Raw genomic sequence first — 24,826 nt, 5'->3', positions numbered from 1 at the left:
TCCCACTGTGGAGGGAAGGGAAAAGGAAAAGCCCCTTTCTAGACACGGATCACCAGCTACAGGCCTGCAAAGCAGTGAAACACTATCCACCAGGGATTTGTTTTTCAGCCACAGGTCAACTAGCTGTGGGCTTCACCGAGAATGAAAGCTACATAGCACTACTATTACAACCCAAGACAAAGTTTCCTCTCTACCGACTAGAGACGTGCAAGAGCTTTCTTATATGGACAAAAAAAAAAAAAAAAAAAAAAACATACAACAGATGCCTTGTCATAGGGCTAAGAGCTCCTGTTAAAGTGCACTTAACATTTCGAGTCAATTTGGAGGACGGCCTCCGCGCCTGCGGTATCTGTACGAACATCTTTGACCCCCCCCCCCCAATCCCTCATACGAGGACCAAATTAAATTTCAAGGAGGAAGTGGAGCTGCTCTGCCTTGGCCAGGCCCTAAAGCTCCCTTACGGATCAGCACGGAGAAACACATGTCACATGGAGGAAAAGGAGAAGGGCTGCCGGATGGTTTAATTAGCCGAAACAATTAAAGGGACATGGGGGCCTGTGGCACTTGTGATGTTGGAGCTAAAAACAGCAGCGGGCTTCGGCGGCGTGTGATCCCAGTTGGCGCAGCCTTCGGTCTCTCCTCCCTTTGTAGTTGTCTGACTTCATGGCAAACCACAACACTTCATGCTGTGTTCCTGATTAACTTACACCTACTCGCTCTCCCAGGGAGGCTCCAATGGCCAGACCACTCACATGAGTCATGATGCCATATCTAGGCTTCGCACAGAACAAAAAAAAAAATGCATTATCTAACGGAGCCCGACAGCTACGACCAAAGCCATGATATGGCTTAATCGGTTGCTAAATGACTTCGCAAGGAAAAGGGCAAAACAGGAAGTAGTAGTTGAATATGAGTGCATCACTTTCTCCTCAGGGAGGTAGGGATTTAGGATAGGGCTGCAACTAAAAACTACTTTGATAATGGATTGAGGCTTTGATTGCGTTGTTGACCTAGGTTCAAGTCTGGCCTGGGTCATGTAATGCTCCCGTTCTCTCGCTCTACTTTCCTGTTGTAGAGCAGTTTAAATAACCAAAAATGCACCATTATTAAAATTCTGGCTGATACCACTAAGATAATTGGTTATTGGCAATAAATGATCAAAAAAAAAAGAAAATTATTCTATTCTATTTCATGTAAAAATAAAACAAATATACAGTGGTGTGAATAAGTATTTGCCCCCATTCTGTGTTTGGGATCATTGTCCTGCTGCAGAATCCAAGTTCGCTGCAGCTTGAGGTCACGAACAGATGGCCGGAGATTGTCCTTCAGGATTTTTTGGTAGACAGCAGAATTCATGGTTCCATTTATCACAGCAAGTCTTTCCGGTCCTGAAGCAGCAAAACAGCCCCAGACCATCACATCACCACCGCCATATTTTACTATTGGTGTGATGTTCTTTTTCTGAAATGCTGTGTTACTTTTACGCCAGACGTAATAGGACACATACCTTCCAAAACGTTGAACTTTTGTCTCATCAGTCCACAGAGTATTTTCCCAAATGTCTCGGGGATCATCAAGATGTTTTCTGGCAAAACTGAGATGAGCCTTTATGTTCCTTTTGCTCAGCAGCGGTTTTCGTCTTGGAACTCTGCCATGCAGGCCATTCTTGCCCAGTCTGTTTCTTATGGTGGAGTCATGAACACTGACCTTAACTGAGGCAAGTGAGGCCTACAGTTCTTTGTATGTTGTTGTGGGGTCTTTTGTGACCTCTTGGATGAGTCGTCGCTGCGCTCTTGGGGTAATTTTGGTCGGCTGGCCACTCCTGCGAAGGTTCACCACTGTTCCATGTTATCATCATTTGTGGATAATGGCTCTCACTGTGGTTTGCTGGAGTCCCAAAGCTTTAGAAATGGCTTTATAACCTTTTCCAGACTGATAGATCTCAATTATTTTCTTTCTCATTTGTTCCTGAATTTCTTTGGAACATGATGTGCAGCTTTTGAGGATCTTTTGGTCTATTTCACTTTGTCAGGCAGGTCCTACTTAAGTGATTTCTTGATTGCGAACAGGTGTGGCAGTAATCAGGCCTGGATGTGGCTAGAGAAACTGAACTCAGGTGTTATAAACCACAGTTATGTTATGTTTTAACAGGGGAGGGGCAAGCACTTTTTCACACTGGGCGATGTGGGTTTGGATTTTGTTTTACCTTCATAATAAAAACCTTCATTTAAAAACTGCATGCTGTGTTTACTTGTGTTATATTTGATATTTAAATTTGTTTGATGATCTGAAACATTACAGTTTGACAAACATGCAAAAAGAAAAAAAATCAGGAAAGGGGCAAACGCTTTTTCACACCACTGTATACATAAAAAAAAAAAATGCTTTTAAAACATTTTAGTGAATTTAGTCACAAAACTGTTCAAAAATGTAAAAATGTTAAATTAAAATATGTAAAAACATTTAGGGTCAGCAAGAATTTATTGTTAAGACTTTAGTGATGAATGATGAATGTTCAATAGAACAGCAAACATAGAAATCTTTTATCCATTTTATTCCTGACGAGCCTACTTGCATTTTGAATTATGGGTGGCACGTCCGGTTTGGGGAACTTGCATTCAAAAAGACAAACTAATTTCAAATCATAAGGTTGCCCTACAAATAAATCTCATCTGTCAGTTTGACTGAATGAGCTGTCAATTTTCCTTCATGTTTTATTTTTTAGACATCATGAGAATAACGTAATGCTTGGTATGGCAAGAGCTCTTTTCAGTTGCAGTATTCTTTTCCTCATGATTATTTTCTTTTCCCCCTTTGCATTCTGCTGTAATAGTATGAAAAAGGACAACATATACTGCACATTTGTGGTCTGTCCTCCCCATTTAATTTACAATATAACCCATTAATAATTCACTGGAATGCACAAAAAATCTCCTGTTTTTCTCCTCAAATCCTCACGTCTCTTTCCATGTTTGTTTCACAGGTAAATACAATATCTGTCAAAATGACAGAAATCATTTTGAAACCGTATCACTGTGCTAAAGTTAATGAACATTTTTGATTAAGGCAATGCATGTTACATAATGCAGATATATATTACTAAAGTGATATTTAACCAGTCCGTTATTGCTGTGGGGGGGGAATCATGCTTTTGGGGTTATTCATGGTCTACTGTAGCTATTTGTTAATGATCTTACACTTTTAAGTTTCCTCTTAATGTTCGATGGTGGATGGGTGAGCGGAATAATGTCATCTCATTGTACCCAGTTTTTTTTTTTTTTAAGTATTCATAGTCTTTCACTGATTGTTTACAGCTTAACAAAAGTGGCACCCATAATTCATGCAAAGCGTCATGGAGTGCAGGAATAAGCTGGATAACAATGTCTTCACAGTCACTTTTAAATAAGAAATGCACAATAAACAAGAAATGCATTTTTTACTACTTTAAAGTGGCTTCACTAATGGAGTCTCTGCTGCAGCTCTAATTTGGGTAAGGTAGAAATAAAAGGTAGAAAATGAAGCAAAGGAAGGAACAGTGGTGCAGTTCCAATTTCATGATGCATCTGAAGGGAGGAGGGGAATTAGAGGTAAATCAAGTGAAACTCTGAATACACTCTGCACTGCCCGGGATAGTGTTTCTGCGGTATTAGCTTTCCTGTTTGCACCTACATCATAGGTCATCTTGTGACAATATTCTTTCTCGAACTGCCCTTGGAGTTAGTTGGAACGTATTATATGATAGCCTATCTTTGGTATCATTTTTCCTGCAGTAAAAAAATTTCAGTTTCTGTTTTTGTTTTGGCCGTCTGCTCGACGGCACGACTACATCATGTACAATCTTCAGACTGAGAGCACTGGATCATACCCTCTCCTGAACAACAGCCAAACAACTAAGAATTGAACTTGAACGCCACAGGCTGATGTCAGCCTAATTGTCAACAAAACTTCAAGAATATCAAAAAGGAGAAGAACAGAAAACAAAAGGTCTTTTCACAGGGTCTAATACAGACCGTGATGCAGTTTTCCAACTAAAACATGACAATCAATGTATCTACCCTACAAAGAATGCAATACTGTTGTAGTACATAAAATGCAGTGTATCTAATGCAGTAAATTACACTCCGATTCAGATTTATGGGGTCTGATTGCTCTTCATGGCCATGGCTCTGCAAATAAAAGCTGAAGGCAGAAGAGGTGAGAGAACAACACAAAAAACGAAAAGTGAAAAGGCGGCTGCCAGCATTGAAAGACCTCTGATCTGACGAGCCCAACCGCAATTTAGAATTACCTTTTTGGACCGGTTTTAACGAAGCATAATGAATGTTCTTGTATAATGAGCACCTACGTCCAAAGGGCTGCTGTTAAGCCAGCCGATTGTCTCAAAGGCAGGTCAAACATTCACTCTAGTTTCACAGCCACAGGTCATTGGCCCTAAAAAACAGCACATAGCGGTCATGACCAAAGAAAAAGCCAAACCTAAACATGGTTTTCCAGCTACCAACAGAGCAATAAGCCACCTCAATCTGTCTTTTCACCCACTATGGTCAGGTTCTAATGACTAATTTATGGTCTGTTCATCCTTAATCATCTATTCTGCTGGAAAACAACATCTTACAGGCAGAAGTCCATTTTGTCTTTGAATAGTGTATAGGCATTAGGCTCCACAACAGTGCATTAGGGGGAAAATGTGGCCTTAAAATAGATGGAATGTAGAATTATTTAGTAGATCCAAGTTTCCTACCTTAGGCACCAGGTGTAAACCCACTTAAAAAAAAAGCTAGTAGACCCTTGAAGCTTCTTTTTACACAAGTGCACACAACAAGACTGAACCCTGTTGCCATGTGTTAAGACCTTGACTAGTCTGCAACAAAAAGCCCTAGATTACCCTTCTTGTATGCGCACTTGTGAGAAGTAAATGGGTGTGTGTGTGTGTATTTTATATATATATATTTATTTTAATTTATTTATTTATTATATATTTTGGGTTTGTGACTACAAACTACCACTTTTTCCTCATGGAACATTCAGACCTGATTGGGAATGAGAGTCAGGGGTGATTCATTAAGTTATATTTTTTCCCGTCTGGAAACATTTAAAAAAAAAATGATTACATGATTACATAAAGATCAACTTGTTTGTTCAGGATCAACACCATCGCTTTAAGAAACTTAAAACATTGAACCCGTGAGTTAAGCAGCCCATTTGCCATTGTCAGCATTCATCCGTGCTGCCAGACTCATTTTCGCACTGACCACTGGGGTCGTGGGTCTGTAAGCGGCTGGCTGGTGAGCCCAGCATCAGCAATTTCGTTTGTGGACTGCGGTGGGCTTTCCAACCTGGACCCGTGTTCTAATCCTACCTCATCCATTTTTATTAGAGTCAAACCAAAGCAAAACCAAAGCAAAACCAAATCCCAGATGGAAAACGAGCAGCTGCAGAAGGTGCTTACTGTGGCTGGTAGAGGAAAAGCTCGATGATGTTGTCTCTCCCTTTGGGGTGGTTGAAGAACACGAAGAGTGACCAGTGGATCAGCCAAGTCCTTTGCTGGAGAGACTGGAGAGGAGAACTTACTGTCTGTAGAGATAACACAAAAATGGAAGAGAAAAGATGTTAAAAATCATTGTAAAAGGGATAGTTCATCCCCAAATTACAATATTACTAAGCCTCATGTCATTACAAACCTGCATGTCTTTCTTTTTCCATGGACAACAAAAGGAGATTTATTTGATTATTTAATAGTATTTGATCAAAAATACAGTAAAGACAGTAATATTTTGAAAAGTATTACAATAATTAAAAATAACAGTTTTCTATTTTAATCTTTTAAAATGTAATTTGTTCCAGTGAGGGTAAAGCTGAAATTTTTAGCATCATTACTCCAGTCTTCAGTGTCACATGATCCTTCAGAAAACATTCTAATATGCTGATTTGGTGTTTAAGAAACATTATTGTCAATGTTGAAAACAGTTGTGCTGCTTAATATTTTTGTGGAAACATGATACATTTATTTTTCAGGATTCTAAATATATAGAAAGTTCAAAAGAAATTATTCGAAATGAAATTCTTTTATAACATAAGCGTCTTCACTGTAACTTTTGATCAGTTTAATGTCTCCTTGTTGAATACAAATTAATTTCCACTAAAAGAATATAGTGAATAACTCAGAAAGTAATGATAAAATGTTCATTTTTGGGTGAACTATCCCTTTAAAGGCTGACTTGTCTTGATCGTGACTTGATCATAACAAGATGAACTTCTGACTCTGAAAAACCAACACTTGGCTTCCGCTGCCTTCCAGACTCAGTTCAAATCAAAGTTCAGAATAGAAATTTACAATGTCCAAAGACTTGAATTTTTTATTTACTCATACTTCTCCCAAAGCCAAACCCTTCTTTCCCAGCTCAATTCCTCCAATTAAAAATCAAGCTGTGCCGACATAACACAGCAATTAAGGTTTTGCTTGACTTGTGAGTTGCGGTGAGAAGGAATCGAGGAGATGGAGCAGAGGAGGGGAGGCAACAGCGGCGGTGCTATGCTCAAACACAAGGCGGTCAATATTATGGCCTATGTAAGGGAATCCGAGTGTGGTATTGAATTCTGAGTGGCGGGGCATTACATTGTTATCGATAGTCTCTCTCAGACGGGTGAGGTCCTCCATGGCAGCCTCCCAGTTCTGCATCAGGATCTCAGAGGCCAGCTTGCCCCAAAGAGAGTTCAGCGCATTTCTGTCTGTGGCCGGGACCTGCACAAACACACAAACATAGAAAAGTACATTGAACCACTGTAAACAAAAGTAGACAATGAAATCAACTCAATTCCCATAAAATTACACTGGTAGGCTGGCAGTCTTGGTCCTTTTCCACTTTCTAAATACTGTATTTCTGACATCTGCCATTTCCCACAGCTAAAAGTTAAGCTTCTCTCGGCAACGCTGCTCGATGGAGTAACTTCTTTATTTATTTACAGTGGATAAACAGATTAAATTATGTCATCTTTGGGAATCGGGCTTGTAAGGGAAAAAGAAATGTATCCTGGAAGACTATTTAGCTTTTTATAAAACTTCATTTGCAGTATTTCTGTGATAAAGTCACTAAAAACCATTCTCGTTATTAAGCACATCTGAGGTGATTATTTTTTTTTTTTTCTGTTTTGAATTGTTAGGAATCACCTAATAAAACTATAAAAATTTAACTGATTATTTATATTGATTAATGTAAAATATATTTTTCTTTTATTCAAGAAAGAGTGTTTTTGAGGTGGTTGAGTCAAAGAGGTCCTCAGACAAGGGCCAAAGGTTAAAGGCCAACTTGTCTGTGATATTGCTGGGAAATAATTACGCAAGTTAAACAAGTGCTCTTTAACTAGCCTGGGGTCAAGTGCTATCTTGAGGGAAAGAAGGGTCATGTCATAAGATGAAAGTGGCTTCAAATCACCAAAACACCAACAGGAGCTGTTTTTTTTATTTTTTTATTCAGAATCTAAAAATGTAAATCAGAGTCCTTCAATATAGGTTACTATTAATATAGTAATTCTTTCTGATATCTGGTGTCAAGCACAAATGGGGAACAAAAGCTCCCCCAAGTTCATGTGAACTTGTGATGACCTTAGTGCATTGCCTTTGCCTTCGGTGAGGCTCTTTAATGATGTGTGCTGCTACCGCTAGAGCCTCTGTTACTGGCCCTAACACATGTCTGCGAGCTTTGATCACCCTCGAGATGTGGACAGGACTGGAGTGGCGGGACACTAATCAAAATGTCTCTTCGTGGAGGAGTGAGAGAATGAGGTCCAGACATTAGGAAAAGAAACTCAACTAATCAAATCAAAGACCAAACTAAACACAAACACTGGGTGAGGATGGATAGTTGTGTGGTTGCAAAGTAAATGAAAACCATTTGAGTAGGTTTTTGCTGGACAAATAATAATCAAATAATTTACATTTACACAGACAACACATTCAAAAGACTGCAATGTCTTAAGGTTCTGTCACGTCTACGTTGACTAAAATCTGCAGAAGCCAATAACATAAGTCTTGTTAAACAGAAACAGGCCCTTGAAAATAATGTTTAGATAACTTGATTAACTAGTAATTGTGATAATCTCCTGAACATTTGGCACAAAAGAAAAACATCCTGCGGAATCAAGTTATGAAACCCCTGAAAGATACATGCTCAGCTTCTTGCATGGAAATATGAACAAGATTTAACATGGTGCATCTCTACAGAGACAATCCGCTTCAAAGGAACATAAGCTGTTTTAAATTATGACTAAAAAACAAAAACAAACAAAAGGGAGGAGATAATGTGTTGCAGATTAGGGAGTTGCTGAAGTATCTCAGTGCGTTTCATGAAAACAAGGGGGATGAGCTATAGCCAAAGGCTCATGGGAAATGGAGTGATTAGACTGATTCAGCGTGCACGAAAATGACCTGGTCTGAATATTAAAAAGAGCCCTGCATACACTAAAATATGATTGGATGGAAATACCGCTCCTCACGTATATCAACCATTAAATATAGATGGGGAGAAACATTGGATATTGTGTTACAAATCCTTCATATTCCAAAAGGCAAAGCATAAATAGGATGCTGTCTGCAAAGCATCATGGAATTAGGAAACTACAAGGGTATACGATAAATAAAAAAAAAAGATAAAATACATGAAATATTTGGGGGTCCAAGTGCATCATTTCCTTTTAACAAAATTTGATAAATTCATGACATATCACTTTGCACAGGTGGTGCTATTTAAAATGGTGTCTTAATTATAAAAAATTAAAAACTAAATACTATGGCATCATTTTAGGTTTGAAACCTTTCAAGCCCAGTTGGTCCATTATAATTATAAAAGTTAGAATTACCCGATTTGTATTTGCTACTTTTTATTAATTAAATTACAAATAAACAATTATAATAAAAAACAACAAAACAATATTTTTATGATAATCTCTTTCTTCTCATTTTTTAAATATACACATTTGGCTGTCAAAAAAACAAGACATTAAATATTGAAGAACAGGTTAAGTAAACACAACGAATATGAAAATATACTGGCAATATATTTTGCAAAACGCTCCTTTCTAGAGTTAATTTTTCTAGCTGACTAACAAGTTTTGAATGGCTTTTCTGAGGTATATGTAAAGTTGCGTGACATTGTTTACAGGCTGTTTTACTGATGTCTTTTCACGGTTGAAACACCGATTGAGCAATTAAATGAGACATGATGCGGATTTCGTTAAGTTGTATTGTTTCTTTCAACATACCTTCTGATGTTCATTCATGTTTAATTTGTGCTTTAACTAATAATAATTCTCTTAAGGGAGAGGTGATCGGTTCATGAGCAAAAGTAACAATGCACAAAGCTTACTGCAATTTATTGGATGGGAGGCATCAACTGAAAACAGCATGGACTAGAAAATGAATTTTTGGGATTTAAGAATCAATATCGATTTATCAAAATAAGAATCAATTAAAATTGAAAAATCTTTATTTTTAATTCAGCCCTAAAATAAATGCTCTGTAGAAATATGGAAGGATAAAATCTACTTCTGTAATATTTGCATAGTGAAACACAGTAGTATGGAACAGTTTTAAAATCAATAGAGTACAGAAGCAATTACCCATCTGCTTGCAACAGTGGAGCACTTTCATCAAAATTCCCAAGTTAGATGTGTCTAAACAACAGTCAAAGCCCAAAAACTCAGAGATCAGCTCGGAGGGACAACCGGGGAAAAACGCCATCCCTGCTGCCAATATAAAGGTCAACGTTTCATTTCTAAAAGTGTTTGTTTTTTTTCCTCTTTTTTTTTTTTTTTCCTGGAAGTCCCTGCCTGCTACATTTGGCGACACTCCATGTCATTATGGCAGCTTTCTGCACACTGACTGGCTTTCAGCACTGGCCATGCAAGAATAGTTTCAATACCTGGGTTTTTCCACAAGTTACCTTGAGTTTCCATTGCCTCCCGAAATGGGCACATTTTCACTGACTGACCAGCAACAATAAATTTACTGTGCTGGGGATCCGACGGGACACTCAATCTTTATTCTCAACATCCAATCCCTGCATTAACAGATGATATGAATAAGTTGCTCTTTTCGCACCGGGCCCTCACTGTAACAGGACCTCGGGTCTGGATTTTGCAAGCCTGGCTTCCTTCGTTAAATGGCTGTGTTTCCCACGCTAGAGGAGTTCTAGAGCCTGACATCTCCCATGCTAGGAGCCATCCAAGGAGATGGGAGGTCCAGCTTGAACAGGGGTGGATAAATAGTAAATAAGAAAAGAAAAAGGGGTAGATATTCAGTGAGAAAGCTCCTTTAAAATTTTTACAGGTAGTTATAAGCTAGTTATAAAGCTAGTTAAGCTAGTTATAAAGCATTTTATCTGACAATTATCTTAAGTTTTAAATGAAAGGATTAAAAGCTTCAAAACATGCACAGGGAGAGAATTTCTGGAAGCTATTTCCTTTTATTTAGTTTGAGCAGTGACAGCATAAACAAGGCTAGTTGCTGTGTGAACAGTGTAATCTACTAAAAACGCTTGATGTGTTCACAATATCAATTATGTGGTTTTCCTAGGATGAGTAAGCTCTATTGTATTTCATCTTATCCTAAAAAAAAAAAAATTCAAAAACCTTGAGGAAAACCTAACATGCATGTTTACAAAGCTCTATGCACACTTAAACAAGGAAAAGTTTGCACAAAAATAAAAATTCTGTCATTTACTCAACCTCATGTGTTTGTTTGTTGAACATTTTTTTTCTTTAAAAAAATGATCAAAAGTGATAGTAAAAATATGCATACAATGGTTACAAAAGATTTCTATTTTATTTCAAATAAATGCTGTTACTTTTATTCGTCAAAATAATCCTGTAAAAAATATTAAGCAGATGTTTTCAATACTGATAATAAGAAAAGTTTCTTGAGTATCAAATCAGGATATAGACTCTTTTCACAGACTGATGAAGCGTTTTGACGGTCATCAATATCGTAAATCCTGCAAAATTTTATATTTCATTTCATTTCATTTTTTTAAACACATACATACATTATATATATATATATATATATATATATATATATATATATATATATATATATATATATATATATATATATATATATATATATATTATATTATATTATATTATATTATATTATATTATATATTTTAATAACACTATACTTTGTATTACATTGCCTTTGCATCAAATAAAAAATAAACTAGTTAACGCTGCTGTGAGGGTGTTTCTAATACAACAGCTATGGGAGTGATAGTAAAACGACATCTTTCTCTCTTCTGACTGCCGTTATCTATCGCTCTCTATTTTTTTCCTCTTTTTGAAAGTTTTGAAAACAAGTTTTGAAAACAAGCAAAAGAAGTTTTTCTTTTGCTTTTTCAGCAAATGGAAACACAAAAAATATATTTCATGTAATTTCTCAGTCACCGCTATAGAATTTAACCCAACTATGACGACTTCCGCTTCTGAGAAATGTGAAAAGGGTCAATTAGAGTGATTACTGGAGGATCATGTGACACTGAAGACTGGAGTAATGGCTTCAGAAAAATCAGTTTTTACATCACAGGAATAAATTTCATTTTAAAATTATTAGTAGAGAAAAAAAAAAAATTATTTAAAAATATATTTATTTTTAATTTATATTTCACAATATTACCATTTTTACTGTATATTTGATCAAATAAATGCAGCCTTAGTGAGCATACATATTTTGAAAGTCTATTAGGTCCTGTGCTGTTTTGGACCCCATTGACTTCTAATGTATGGACAAAAACATTCTTCAAAAAAAAGAATTTTTTTGTGTGTTTTCGCAGAAACAAAAAAAGAAAGTCATACGTGTTTGGAATGACATGATGGTGAAAAATTATGACAGAATTCTCAAGTATCCCTTTAAGTATGTCCTTGATGCATCTATACTAATGAATATGCAAAAAGAGGGTGACAAAAACTGAAGGGTGTAATTCAAGGCTTGTCGGCCGTTCCTTCCCTCGGCTCCCACGAAAACCACAGAGACACAACAAACAAACAAACAAACAGCGTGACTGACGCTGCAAATCATCCACAAATGGGAAACATGTTGCAAATCTAAACAACACAGTCTTCATCACACCTCTGAAATGCTAAAACCAAGATTATTTAAAAATCAAATAAAGGGTTTCTTTTCGGTCACTTGTTGCTAAAGTGACACAGCCTCGCTTGGCAAACGTCTGGCCTTTTTTTACAGCAATGTAGGTTGAGTGAATCATACGTGAGAGCTGGTCTGAAGAAACAGGAGTGCATTCCATGTGAGAAGGCAGGCTATGTGGTTACGTGAGAAACACTCGCCGGCAAGGGAGTCTGATAACTTAGCCAGGCATGGAGCCTCTCGCAACACTCTTGGCCCAGGGCAGCGTTGACAATGGGCACCTCTCTTTAAGACACTGGACTACCTCCACACACTGCGGCCAGAGAGAAAGGAGCGGGTCAATTTGTTCGTTCCCAGCCGTCATTTGCCCCCCGCCCCACTTGCTAGACAGCACTGCGCTGGGCTCGGAGCGTCCGGCCGCTTTTCCCCATAAGTTCATCTTTCACTCATTTCTACAGGCAGTGGGAGAGAAGCCACAAACACCAGAGCCCCAGCAATGAGCCCTTTGTTTACAGAGGAAATAAGAAGTACGCACGTGTAACATGGATACTGCCAGTACTCTCAGTGAACTGCAATTATCTTCCCCCACAAACCTACTTTGGTATTATCTGATTCCAAAAGTATTCCACTGGTGAAAATTATTTAATCCAAGGTCCTCGGTGTATCACTGCCTGGATCTTTATCCAGACAACAACATTTAAAAAAAGGTAAAGAAGTAAAGGGAACTTAGAGGAAGATGTTAGTGTTTGTGTATGCTTTAGGCTAGTTTCACACTGCAAGACAAAACTAATTCCAATTCTATGCTGGAATCTTTTTTTTTTTTTTTTTTTTCCCCTGGTGAGGTTGTTCACTTAACCTTTTAAATGTAGTCCATATCAGACACGTATGATCAGGTGACAACTAATAAGCAAGTGAAAATCTTATCCTAAAGGGTTTATCACCGAAAAAATTTTTTGTAAAGAGAGTTTTACAAATCTTTTGTTTCGAATTTAGTTCAGAGCACCAAAATCATGTGATTTCAGTAAACGAGGCTACGTTATTTCATACGAAATTTCAATGGTTCACGTGACTTTGGCAGTTTGAGACATGTTTTGAACCACTGATTCAAAACAAAAGATTCGTCAAGCTTCAAAGCTTCATGAAGCAGTGTTTTAAAATCGCCTAACACTAGATATTATTGAATAAAGTCATTATTTTGTTTTTTGGCGCACAAAAAGTATTCTCGTCGCTTCATAACATTAAGGTTCGATCACGGTAGTCACATAAACTGTTTTTAAGATGTCTTTAGTAGCTTTCTGGACATCTGAAAGTGTTAATTATCTTGCTGTCAATGGAGGCCTAACTGAGCCATCGGAACGAAGGTCTTACGGGTGTGGAACGACAAGAGGGTGAGTAATAAATGACAATTAATACATTATATTATATTATATTATATTATATTATATTATATTATATTATATTATATTATATTATATTATATTATATTATATTATATTATATTATATTATATTATATTATATTATATTATATTATATTATATCCAAAAGTTTGGAAACACCCCTGACAATGTGTGGTTTTGGACAATATCAGCATAAATCCTTAAATCATTTTTTTGGTGCAAATACATTAAAGTAACTTGACATTATCATTGAAGCAATAATAATTTTCATTTTTATTACATAATAATGGCAATATATACATGTCAAAGTCAGATATGCCCCTTTGTCAGCTGTGATGCCTGGTTACTGGTCTAAACTTGGCCCAGGTTTGTAAAAGATGTTTGGGTAAGCACACATTAATAGCTTCAACAATTGATTTCCAATTAAGTTTAGAATACAATGAACCAATTAGAACCCAGTTTAGGTCAGATAGCTGCTAATGGTGGATATTTTGATTAATCGAAAATTTAAGTTTTTTCTATGTTTAAACTGTTTATGTAATACAATATGTTTTTGTAGTTTGTGTTGTCCCTTATCAGTGCAAAATTATCACAAATTAAAAAGGATTCACACCAATATTGTCCAAAACCCCACTTTTCTAGGGTGTATCCATACATACATACATACACAAAATTAGCATACTACTACTACAAATAATAATAAATATGCATGGATAATATAATAGACCAATCTACGTTTTTTATTATTATTATTATTATATAATCAATAATAATAAAGCTGCTACTATTAATCATAATAAGAAAAATAAATGCACTAAAGTATTATAATAAAATGTAATTTAAAAAATTAAGAAGTAAAAAAAAAAATATCTGATTTATTTCCAGATCAGAACAGAAAGGGATTTTTGCTTTTCAGAAATGTAATTCAAAAACTAGGAGGAGTAAGGCATTTAAACTGCATTGTGAATGTGGCCTTAGTATACTGTTATCCAATGTGATTTTGGATCAATAAAAGACTCAAAATGGTTTGACTGTTGGAAGAACACAAATTCTAGTCATCTTCTGTTGAAAAGCCTTTTTTTTTTTTTTTGGTGTCTTGGGATTATATAGAGCAAGCTGTGTAACCTTTAACCCTTGCAAAAACTGGGGAATCCTGTCAAACCAAGAGTGATTAGGCCACAAAATCCCCACCAATCATCTATGGGGAGTAGCACTGCCCATAAACCCATAAGCTTATGAAGTCTGCCACTAAACACAGCCCTGAAACAACTCCTAACCAAGTCCTTGAAGAGGTTCTTTTCAGCACTCAAGACATGCAAGGAATTTAACAAGCCATGGGATGGCACTTTTCAGAAGTAATTACAGATCAGGAGCTTTTAGTTCTTCGGATTGCCTCAAGTGCAAAAAAACATTGCCTGTTTTGTGAAGCAATGAATAAATGACACAGTATTTCATGATAAAAGGATTTGGATTCTAATTTGAGAAAATCTACCTGTGAGCGAGCCATGTCTACTTTTCATCTGCGTCATTTAGAAAAACACAACATTAAGTGCATGCGTAATGCTCGTAACTCATGGGATTTGGCAGAGTCTCGTACTAAAAAAGCAGAACCATATTAAGCAGAGACAATAATTCAAAGTCTCAATAGGGCAACCGTCTGGCTCTATTAACACTCACGGGGGAACTCTCCATCAAAATAAAACTGTTTGTCCATTAGACAAGAACTTATTAAACAAGAATGCATTTAATGGCATCAATTTGCGAAAGAGAAAATGAAAGAGTGTCGTGATGAAAAGAAGCTCTTGAAAATTGCCCCACTGGGAACGTCCCGGAGGAGAATGCTAGAAAACACAACTCTGTCATCTGTTAAAGACAGGGGTGTGGTAAGACACATACCAGGACTCTGAAGAAATAGAGGTACTCCGCTGCACCTGAGTAGTTCCCACACTCATACTGGAACTTGGCATATCGGTACAGGGTGTCCAAATACTCCTGCCGGAACTGCAAGGAAAGACAGACATTAAACAAAAACGCAAAGTGGGGATGCTCATAATTAACTGGTTAACAGTTCACCGACAGTAAGACTTTTAACCAATTAAATGATGTAAAGAATACATAATACACAATGTATAGGCCTACCAGTAATTGAGCAGTGTAACTTGTTTTGTTGTTTGGTTGACTGTATTTTATTTTGATAATGAAAAGACTGCAATGTCAAGTTAAAATTGCTAGAAAATTATATGTTATATAATATATATAAGGCATCTGTGCAATCACTTGAATTGTTTACTTATAACGGTGGAAATAACTTAAAATACACTTGTCATACAGGGTCATACAGAAAAGAGTAAGACATCATTCGAAACTGTAGGGTTTACTTTTATTTGTTTACACTTACACTATAAACAAAACACTGTGCTCTTGTAAAATAAAGAAAACAAACAGGATGCACTTTCTGACTTTCCGTGAACTTGTTTTTGGAGCGAGTCACAAAATTAACCAAAACTCAGCAAATAGCCTACTACTTGTCGCCCTTTTTTTTTTTTTTTTTTCATCTGTTAATTTAAGTGAAATATATTTTGAGTATTTATTCCTTTTATGTATATGATTTTAATCATTTTTTCTCCATTAACTGAAGCACTGCTTGTGCATGATTAATACACAAAATGTGTATCTATTTATGTGCAATGGTAATGAAGATTGACATTAATACAATTTCTGCTATATGAAGAAAATGCTGGATAAGCTACTTAAATTATTTCAACACTTCTAAAAATAAAAAAGGTTTAAATAATCTTATGAAAATCACTTTATATATTCGCAAAAACGCAAACTGAATTTTTGCAATATTCATTTCTAGTGAGTACAAACAAATTTGTACATCATTAGCTATGTTTCCATCCAAAATTACGAATTTAACTGGAATGTTGCATAAAACATTTGCGAATAAAGCACATCCAGTGAGCCGAAGATAATAATATCATCACTTCCTGTTAAACTGGCACTAAATATCACTTAGAAAAATGGAAGAGTAATTTAATTTTTTTAATGCGCATTTTTAGAATTTATGCACATTTCGGCATTTCCATTCAGCGTTTTTTATGCAATATCCCAAATTGCACATAAAAATAGGTGGATGGAAACATAGCTATTGTAACTCTTCAGGAAACTGTTTACATGTGAACCTATGTGACCTCAGGATTATCTGTCTCAAATACAATCCTCAATTTCAGCTAACAGCGATGACCAGAGAGCACCAGCAGTTTGACGGACAGTTCGATAGAACATGCTCGGGAAACCAGGGCGTCTTAGAACAGAGAGCTCATTGTGTGTCTAGTTTATGTCTGTGTTTTTGTGTGCTCACAGTAAACTAGAGCTCTGGTGCGGATGTCGTTAAGGCTACAGGGGCCTTCCTGGGGGCGGCGACGAGAGGGTTGTTAAGGCGAGGATCGTGTCGTAAAGACGGAGTAGCCTGTGCAGTGAAGGTGCACTGAGGACAGGCCTCAGGTCAGTCTCAGGATGCTGGGGTGGGAGTGCCGTCAAGTCAAATATAGAATCCCCAGCATTCTTGAGGCCATACCCACGGGTCCCGAGCTGTTCCGTTTATTCTTAACAATTCGCCACAGAATGTAAATGTCCACAGAAATTTCTGCAAGCCATAAAATCCCCGAAAATGACTTAAGGTTTTGGGAAGTCATTTAATGTCTCGCTGCTCAGGGCCACCCCTCCCGTTGGCCCCCCAAAACAACACTGGGTTCATAGAGGAGTCATGAGAACTTCTCAGAAGGGTGGAAGAGTCAGCAGAAGTACTTACACCATGCTTGTCAGCCAGATAGTCAAACAGCATACGCCCATCCCTGGAACACAGAAACATTTTTCAGTGAGCAAGAGTGGATGAAATACATTTATTTTTAAAAAGGTATAAATAATCATATTAAATAAAATCACTATATTTTATGGAATTCCTACATTTTTAAAATAAAAAAAATATATATAATAAAATATAAAATGTCAAATTAAGTATAAAATAGATTTTATTTAATAAAAAGTAATATATAAAAAATAAAATAAAATACCCCCCCCCCCCTAAACTAAGAGAGAAAGGTCGAAGCTACAGCTTAGTAGTATGCGCTCTGACACGTTGATGACAAGGACAACAAGCTCGAAACTGGAACAATACATTTCCTAACCCTATTTTCCTTCTCTCTTCTTTACATAATAAGTCTCAAAAAAAAAAAAAAAAAAAAGAAGAGATAGAGAGAGAAAGAGAAAGAACATTTGGAAAAAAGTTGGGAAACTACAAGAAAATTCAAAGAAATTTCACACTTTCTGAAGAAAATGTGATTTCTAGATTAGGCTTGCTGCGATAGTCGGCGTTACCGGTGTTCAGTGATTTTTTTTTTTTTTTTTAATAGTAATAAAAATCATCAGTTCAGTTAGAGGACAGACACTACATTAAAAACCAAACATGTCTGCTCATTTCAGCATGTGGCCGAACAAGATTTGCAGCACAGATCAGCAGCAGAAGTTAGATTTCACCCATTTCACCTCACTCTTGACTGACAAGACGATTGCGGCAGATTTGGTTTCAAAGCGAAAGGGAGTTTGTCATTGTATTGTTTTGTTGTTGTGTTTTTCATTAAGAATAATAATTAAAAAACCATTCAAGCAATTGCCGCGCCCTGAATTTCCGCAAATTCAAAAGTGAAAGAAAAATGTGCACGGCCGTACGGGCATTCATAATGGTGCGTGTTCACTAGCAAAGTGAGCATTTTCAATCAATTCCTATGGAAACTCAACTTCCAAAGGAATTACTTGAAAATGCTTGCTCTGCACCAGTGGACACACACCGCAAGTTCCTACAACACCACCTCAGTGATACCGGTATTACTGAAATTTCCTCACCGTCACATCTCTACACTAGATATGCCTCATGGTCCTCTTCAATAAAAGTATATCACGTTTTTTTGCCAATGTCTACCAGACAAAAATACTGTAGTAAGTCTGATTACTTATAATAGCAGACATTTTTCAACCAGCCTCGTGATTTGAGGTATCATTCATATCCGTAAAAACAAACTTTGTGGGATGAATTACACAACGACCTTTAATACTGGGGTTTAGAAAAACCAATGAGCCCAAATATGAGCTTAGTAAGAAACACCACGTAGGAAACGCCACTAATTAAAGAAAGAATAAGGTAATGAAAAACAAACACATTGTGTCTCCTCCTCAGGTGAGATGGAGTAAGAATCTACTGCAACTTGTGCGTATCATTTGAGTTTTGCCAAAATGCTCAGCACAGGGGGCTGGTAACCAAGCTTACCGCACGACCACCTCCGCCAAATGTGGCCGGCCTCTAAAGAATTCGGCAAACGAAGCCATGCGTCACTGTGTGCTCCAGACAGAATTGCACGTTTATTTTATTTGTGGGAAAGTTCAAAGGCTGTTTATAAAGGCATTCTCCTGCAGAACTGCTTCTGTTCCATTATACTATCATCTGACAGATGCTGGGACTCTGGGTGGAGACAAGCCACCTCCCTTACGCCGCATCCTAACCAGTGATAGTGCAAAAACCTACCTATCTCTTCTATGTAAATCAGATTTTAATGTACTAAGCAGACACAACCACAAACAGCAACAGTACATTTCTGCAATTGTCTGATTTATATTTCTGTGCCGTTGTGCTGGCGAGCCTCACCCTTTGTGAAATCTCATTAGTCTAAAATCTCGCTCTACATAAGAACATCAGGAAACAAGGAATAGTCCAACCAAAAATGACTCACATTTCAGTCTGTTCTTCACACAAAGTTTTTGTATGGCTTCAGAAGACTTGGAATATAGACCCACAAGTCATATGGACTACTTTTATGATGATTTTATGATGTATTTTTGTACATCATAAAAAAATGTACGTTTTTTGGAGCATAACTGCCCCAGTCCTAGAACTGCATGATTGATGAAAACTGACAAAAAATTTAATAAAATAAAAATAGTGATTTTGATTTAAACTTTTTTTTTTTTTTTAGATTTTTTTTTTTTTTAACTCCAGGTTTGATTTGCTTGTTTGTAGGGCCACATAATTTACACAACATTTTTGTGATTATATCAATATGACTATATAATAATAATAATAATAATAATAATAATTAATATTTCAATTAATCGTGTAGCTCTACCTAATCCCCAATTCACTGTCACTATATAGAAAAGAGCAGTGTGAATATTCTTAAAGTCTCCTTTTTTGATTGACAAAAGAAATAAAGTCATGCAGTTTTGGAAACAATGCATTTTTTGATAATATAGATAAATATAGAGATTGCTCTTTTCAAATTTTTTGTCTTGATTAGGACACAGTCCTTATGGAAGATTTCTTTTTTTCGTCCAACCTCCTCAGCTCTCACCTAGTATCTCAAAAAACTAACAGTCAGTCCATGTTTATCTGTCTGCTGAGGAGGACATTACATCTTTACTCCATCAGCTCTCACCACCTCCCGTCTGGGTTGAAATGAGGAACAGACAGGGCAGGTTTCACCATGGAGGTCAATGCATTGGTGCTGAGGGAACTGCGAGATAACTCGGCCCTCAGCCATTCAGCGCAGCTCATCCATCCATCACGCTCAGTCTGTTAAAGAAAAGATCCATCGCCACTCTATATGTCCTAACACTCCTGAACAATGGTCCTGACAGCTTTCCAAACATGATATCACCTGCTTACAGCATTCGTCCCGTAAGCGACATTGTCAGAGAGTTGACACAGTAAACATCCGACTGACGTCTTTTAAAAGAAACATGTCGCAAACAAGCAGCTATTAACAAATAAAAGAACAAATAAAGACGAGTCCTGATCCGCACTTCCTCTTGGTCGTCTCGGCCTGTGAAACTCCAGACACTGAAAAACGCCCCCCGAAACCCGAAATATTCAGATCGAACAAGTAAACTTCAAAGTCGCTCGTTAATGAAGAGCAGACATCCATTTTGAGTTGGTTAATTAAGACTGTGCCTGGTTCTAAGGCCACAGACTTAATCCTAAACTGTGATAAAAGCATGTTTTGGAGAAACGAAATGCAAACTGGTGTTTAAAAATGTCTAGGGAAGGCAATACCACCTACTGAGATTTCTCACTTTAGAGACACCACAAACACACATCGTTAGCCTGATAAAATATATGGAGGCACGGTTCTGTATTAACGCTAGTCAAAGCCAGCAATTAAACAATAACTAAGTGCAGATCGTGGCCTCAGCTACTGCCTCTACCTGCAGGGGCCAAAAGACAGAGAACAAAGACATAAAAAGATACAAAACAGCTACAGAAAAATGTGATTGTAAGTCAACTGTTAAAATTAGCAATGATTGCTATGGCAAGCAAATTTCAACGAATTTCAACAAACCCTTAACCCCAAATATTAAATTTGAGCAAACCTTGTAATACAAGGAGTAGTGCGCATATCATGGAGTAGTCGCCTTTTTCTGAGCTCCTCTCCACTGACATTATATTTTGAATATTTTTGTAATTAAAGTACCGCCAATCCACTTCACAGTCGATAATGACTAATTGATAGTCAACTTTAGTAAGTTGTTTTGGATATTTAGTGAAATTTAAGTGCATGAAGGGCGATTCTGTTACTTCGCTGACTCGTTCTGTCAGAAAAATGGCATCTAAGAAATCTTCAAAAACTGTTGCAACTAAGGAGGACGCCAACCCAGGTGATCCTATCTCACAGGGAAATGTGAATGCGATACTTGCTGCAATTGGTGCCCAATGGATGATTTTAAAAAAAGCTGATAGAGGACAAGATGACAGAATTAAGTGCTCACTTGGATACGTTGGATGCTACGCTGGTCAACCTGCAGTTAGAACAGGCTGGCGTTAAACAAAAAATGGTGGAGATAGAAGGTGCCCTGAAAGGTACTGATTTACACCTTGGTGAGTTCGAAAAGGTGTGAGAATACTTACGTGTGGAAAACAAATCTCTCTGGGCTAACTGAACGACTTGGAAGGACCCTCTCGAAGGCTGAATCTCAAATTTGTGGGAATAAGCGATTGTGAGGAGTGGGGGCGCCCTTCAGTATTCATTTTGGACTTGATTACCGAACTTTTTGGCTGAGACGACTTCCCTAAACCTGTGAAGATTGACCAAGCTCATCGGGCGCTGTTACCCAAGCCGTCAGAGACTTCGCACCATTATCGCATGGATCCACAATGATCGGGATAAAGACTTAATCTTCTGTCTGAGCCGGGATAAGTTTCCTCTAAAATATAAAGGGATCCATATCTTCCCTGATTTTACACCGGAGATGACAGCGCGGCGACGTGCATTTAGTTCGGTAAAGAAAGCTCTGCGGGAGGCTGGGTTGAAATGGTCCCTGCGTTTTCCAGCAAATGCTGCATTACAACGGTTGCGAGCTCTCTCTTTCGATTCTCTGGTAGAGGCCAAGAAGTTTGTGGATAACTTGTCGAATGACTCAGCGTAGCCTCTAAGTATGCTTTAACTCAGCTTGGTAATGGAAGTGGACTGTTTTTGGAACATTCGGTTAACTTTCACTGTGGATTCTGATTACTGACTATTTGTGTGGCAGAGAACTTGTGTACTCCGGAGAACTCCTTGTGTGTTTTTCATAATTTCTGCTCTTCTTTTTGGCTAAGGTAAGAGTGGAAAGGTGTTTTCACATTTAAAGTCACTGTCGGCTGACATTTTCCTTCAGGAAACCCATATTAGACCTAATGAAAAGATGCGACTTAGGGCAAACTGGATTTCGCAAGTTTATCAAGCCACTTTTTCCTCTAAAGCTAGAGGTGTGGCTATACTTTTTTGGAAATCAATTCCTTTTCGAATGCACTCCATGGTGTCTGACATTGCGGGAAGATATATTAAATCTCAAACTGGCTTCGTCCCAGGAAGATTTTCATTTTTTTAATTCAAGTCGCCTGCTAAAAATTTGGTACAGTAATCAGAGTAAGAATTCCAAGGCAGCTGTTCTTTCTTTAAACGCCGAAAAGGCCTTTAACCGTATTGAATGGAGTTATATGTTTTCTGTCCTGGATCGGTTTGGCTTTGGTGAGAATTTTAGACTATTGATAAAAATGCTTTATTCTTCCCCCAAATCTGCAATACTTACTAATTCGGAAAGGTCTTCTAATTTTCCTCTTCAGCGTGGTACACGACAGGCTGTTGTTTAAGCCTACTGTTATTTGATCTAGCTTTAGAACCCCTGGCCATCCGTCTTCGTAATCATTCTGAGATCAGGGGTATATCATACGGTCATACTGAGGTTAAGCCGTCCTTAAATGCAGTCGACCTGCTTTTATATTTGAGTGATCCTTCTTCTGCTTTGCCACTTTTAAATGGAATCACTTGAGGTTTTTGGCTCTTTTTTTGATTATTCTGTTAACTGGGCTGCTAATGCAAGAGCTATGATGTTCTGGCGAATTAGCGATCAAGCTGCCGATAATTTGATGGATACACAACCAAAGTGGTTGTATATTGAGGCAATGTCAGTTGTTGGTTGCTCCTTAGCTGCTATCCTTTTTTCTATCTTTAAAGAAATTATAAGTTATTGATATTAAAATTGGATCTACAGGCAATTGAATCAAAGGGTTCCTAACTTTGTTACCCATGGTTTTTCCATCTTGGCTTTATTTTTCGCTAAATAAATAATGTCATGGTGTGATATGTCATGTGTTGTTGTTCATCTGAGGTTTTATTTTCCAAAAATTAAGACCTGCCAAGCACTAGATGATTTTTTATTATGTTCTGATATGGAAGACCATGGAATTCAATAGGGTGTCCTAACTTTTTCACATGACTGTATAATATATACACTTTTCAATTGTAGCCTTTTAAAAAGCCATCTGAAAAAATAAACTAAGTGCAATGTAGCCAAAAATAGCGATTTTTGGATACTGAAATATATGAAGTGCTTCCAATACTCATTTTCTGCAGAATAGATAGACGATACCAAAAATAACTAGGTTGTAACTAGGTTTAGTTTAATATACCCACAAAAGCATAAAACTGCACTAGGGATAAAACTACTAAGATTCACAGCACCCATATTTACACTAATAAATGTAAATTAAATCGGTAAATGTAAATTATTTCATTAACCAAACAATATTGTCAAAAAAAAAAAAACACTCAATCTTTATTACCATTTTTTAATATTTACTCAAATTAATATTATTTAGGAAACAACTGAAAGCTACATGTCATTGCATTATGATTTGCCATTTTATTTGTAAATTATTTATATCAACAGCATATTTTGCAAGATTTGGCTGGGTTAATGAAGACACTATGAATTAATGAAATGCTAATTATTACTTAAATCATAAAAAAAAAAATACAATTTAAAAGTTTAAAATAAAAATAAAACACTTTGCCATATATGACCAAATATAGCCATTAATGAACATCAGAGAACCATGAACTTGTGAATGTTGTTAATTTATTAAAATATTAACTTGTCAAGGAGTACTTCAAGTAAACATTTTAGGCCAAAAAGGTTCGGCTGACAAAAAAGGGAATCCCTGGTATAGAGGATAGGCAAAGATTCAAATCTTTGACATTTCAAGGCTATAAAAGGTCTCATGATCAGGTCTAAATTATCTCAAATATAGTGGCTAAATCAGTCACTAAGTCATTGCTATGCAGTCTCTTCTGTCTAGGTTTGTTGGCGACTGATTGTGAGCAGAACAATGTCTTTTCAATCCAAAATAATCAACGAGACTCCACTGTCTCTAATCCAGAAAATCCCTCCAACTGCTAATGGAGACAACTATTTGAGAATATCTATACCGCCTCCAGTGATCAGTGCAACAACCTTCTTTTAATTAAGTAAAAACATCTCTAATCCCTAATACACCACTTATCTAAACCTAAAACATCTAGATTGGCTGGCGGCTAAAAATGAGGCACATCCATCAAAGAAAAGCAAGCATTAGATGGAGGACCGAGTTTAACCAAAATATTTTAATTACGGCAAAGTCAGCATCACAGAAATCGAAAAGTAGCCTTTGTGAAACTCACCACAGGATGCTCTAACATTCTGCTCTTCTGAAATTTGCAGAGTGAAACCATATACTCATCCACATGGCAATTTCAATCAAATGCGAAACGATTGTGATTGCAAATGCCCACTGATGTTCTGCCATCCACTTAATTAAAAGGCACTTAAGCCAGACCATCCAGAAAAAGAGCCACAAATGTTCTGTTTGGAGTATCGTCTAGCATCGAGCAGGGCTTCATCCCACATCCCTGAGGACTGTCTTGTCTCAAATGTGCAATTGA

The 24,826-nt window shown here is 37.0% G+C and overlaps 1 protein-coding gene across 1 annotated transcript in view; it reads right to left on the bottom strand.

Moving 5' to 3' along the window:
* eif3ea (eukaryotic translation initiation factor 3, subunit E, a) overlaps positions 1-24,826 on the bottom strand; it is a 46,324-nt gene that overhangs the window by 17,385 nt on the left and 4,113 nt on the right. The window contains exons 4-7 of the mRNA XM_067404806.1: positions 17,350-17,392; positions 15,432-15,536; positions 6,617-6,742; positions 5,450-5,574 (exon numbers count right to left, since the gene is read on the bottom strand). Of these exons, the coding sequence (XP_067260907.1) occupies positions 5,450-5,574; positions 6,617-6,742; positions 15,432-15,536; positions 17,350-17,392 (399 nt within the window). The remainder of the gene's footprint in view (positions 1-5,449; positions 5,575-6,616; positions 6,743-15,431; positions 15,537-17,349; positions 17,393-24,826) is intronic.

Source organism: Chanodichthys erythropterus, chromosome 2 (assembly GCF_024489055.1).
Source record: "Chanodichthys erythropterus isolate Z2021 chromosome 2, ASM2448905v1, whole genome shotgun sequence".
Classification (NCBI taxonomy): Eukaryota; Metazoa; Chordata; class Actinopteri; order Cypriniformes; family Xenocyprididae; genus Chanodichthys; species Chanodichthys erythropterus.
The sequence above is the reverse complement of the archived record's forward strand: the minus strand, read 5'-3'. Positions and strand labels throughout refer to the sequence as shown.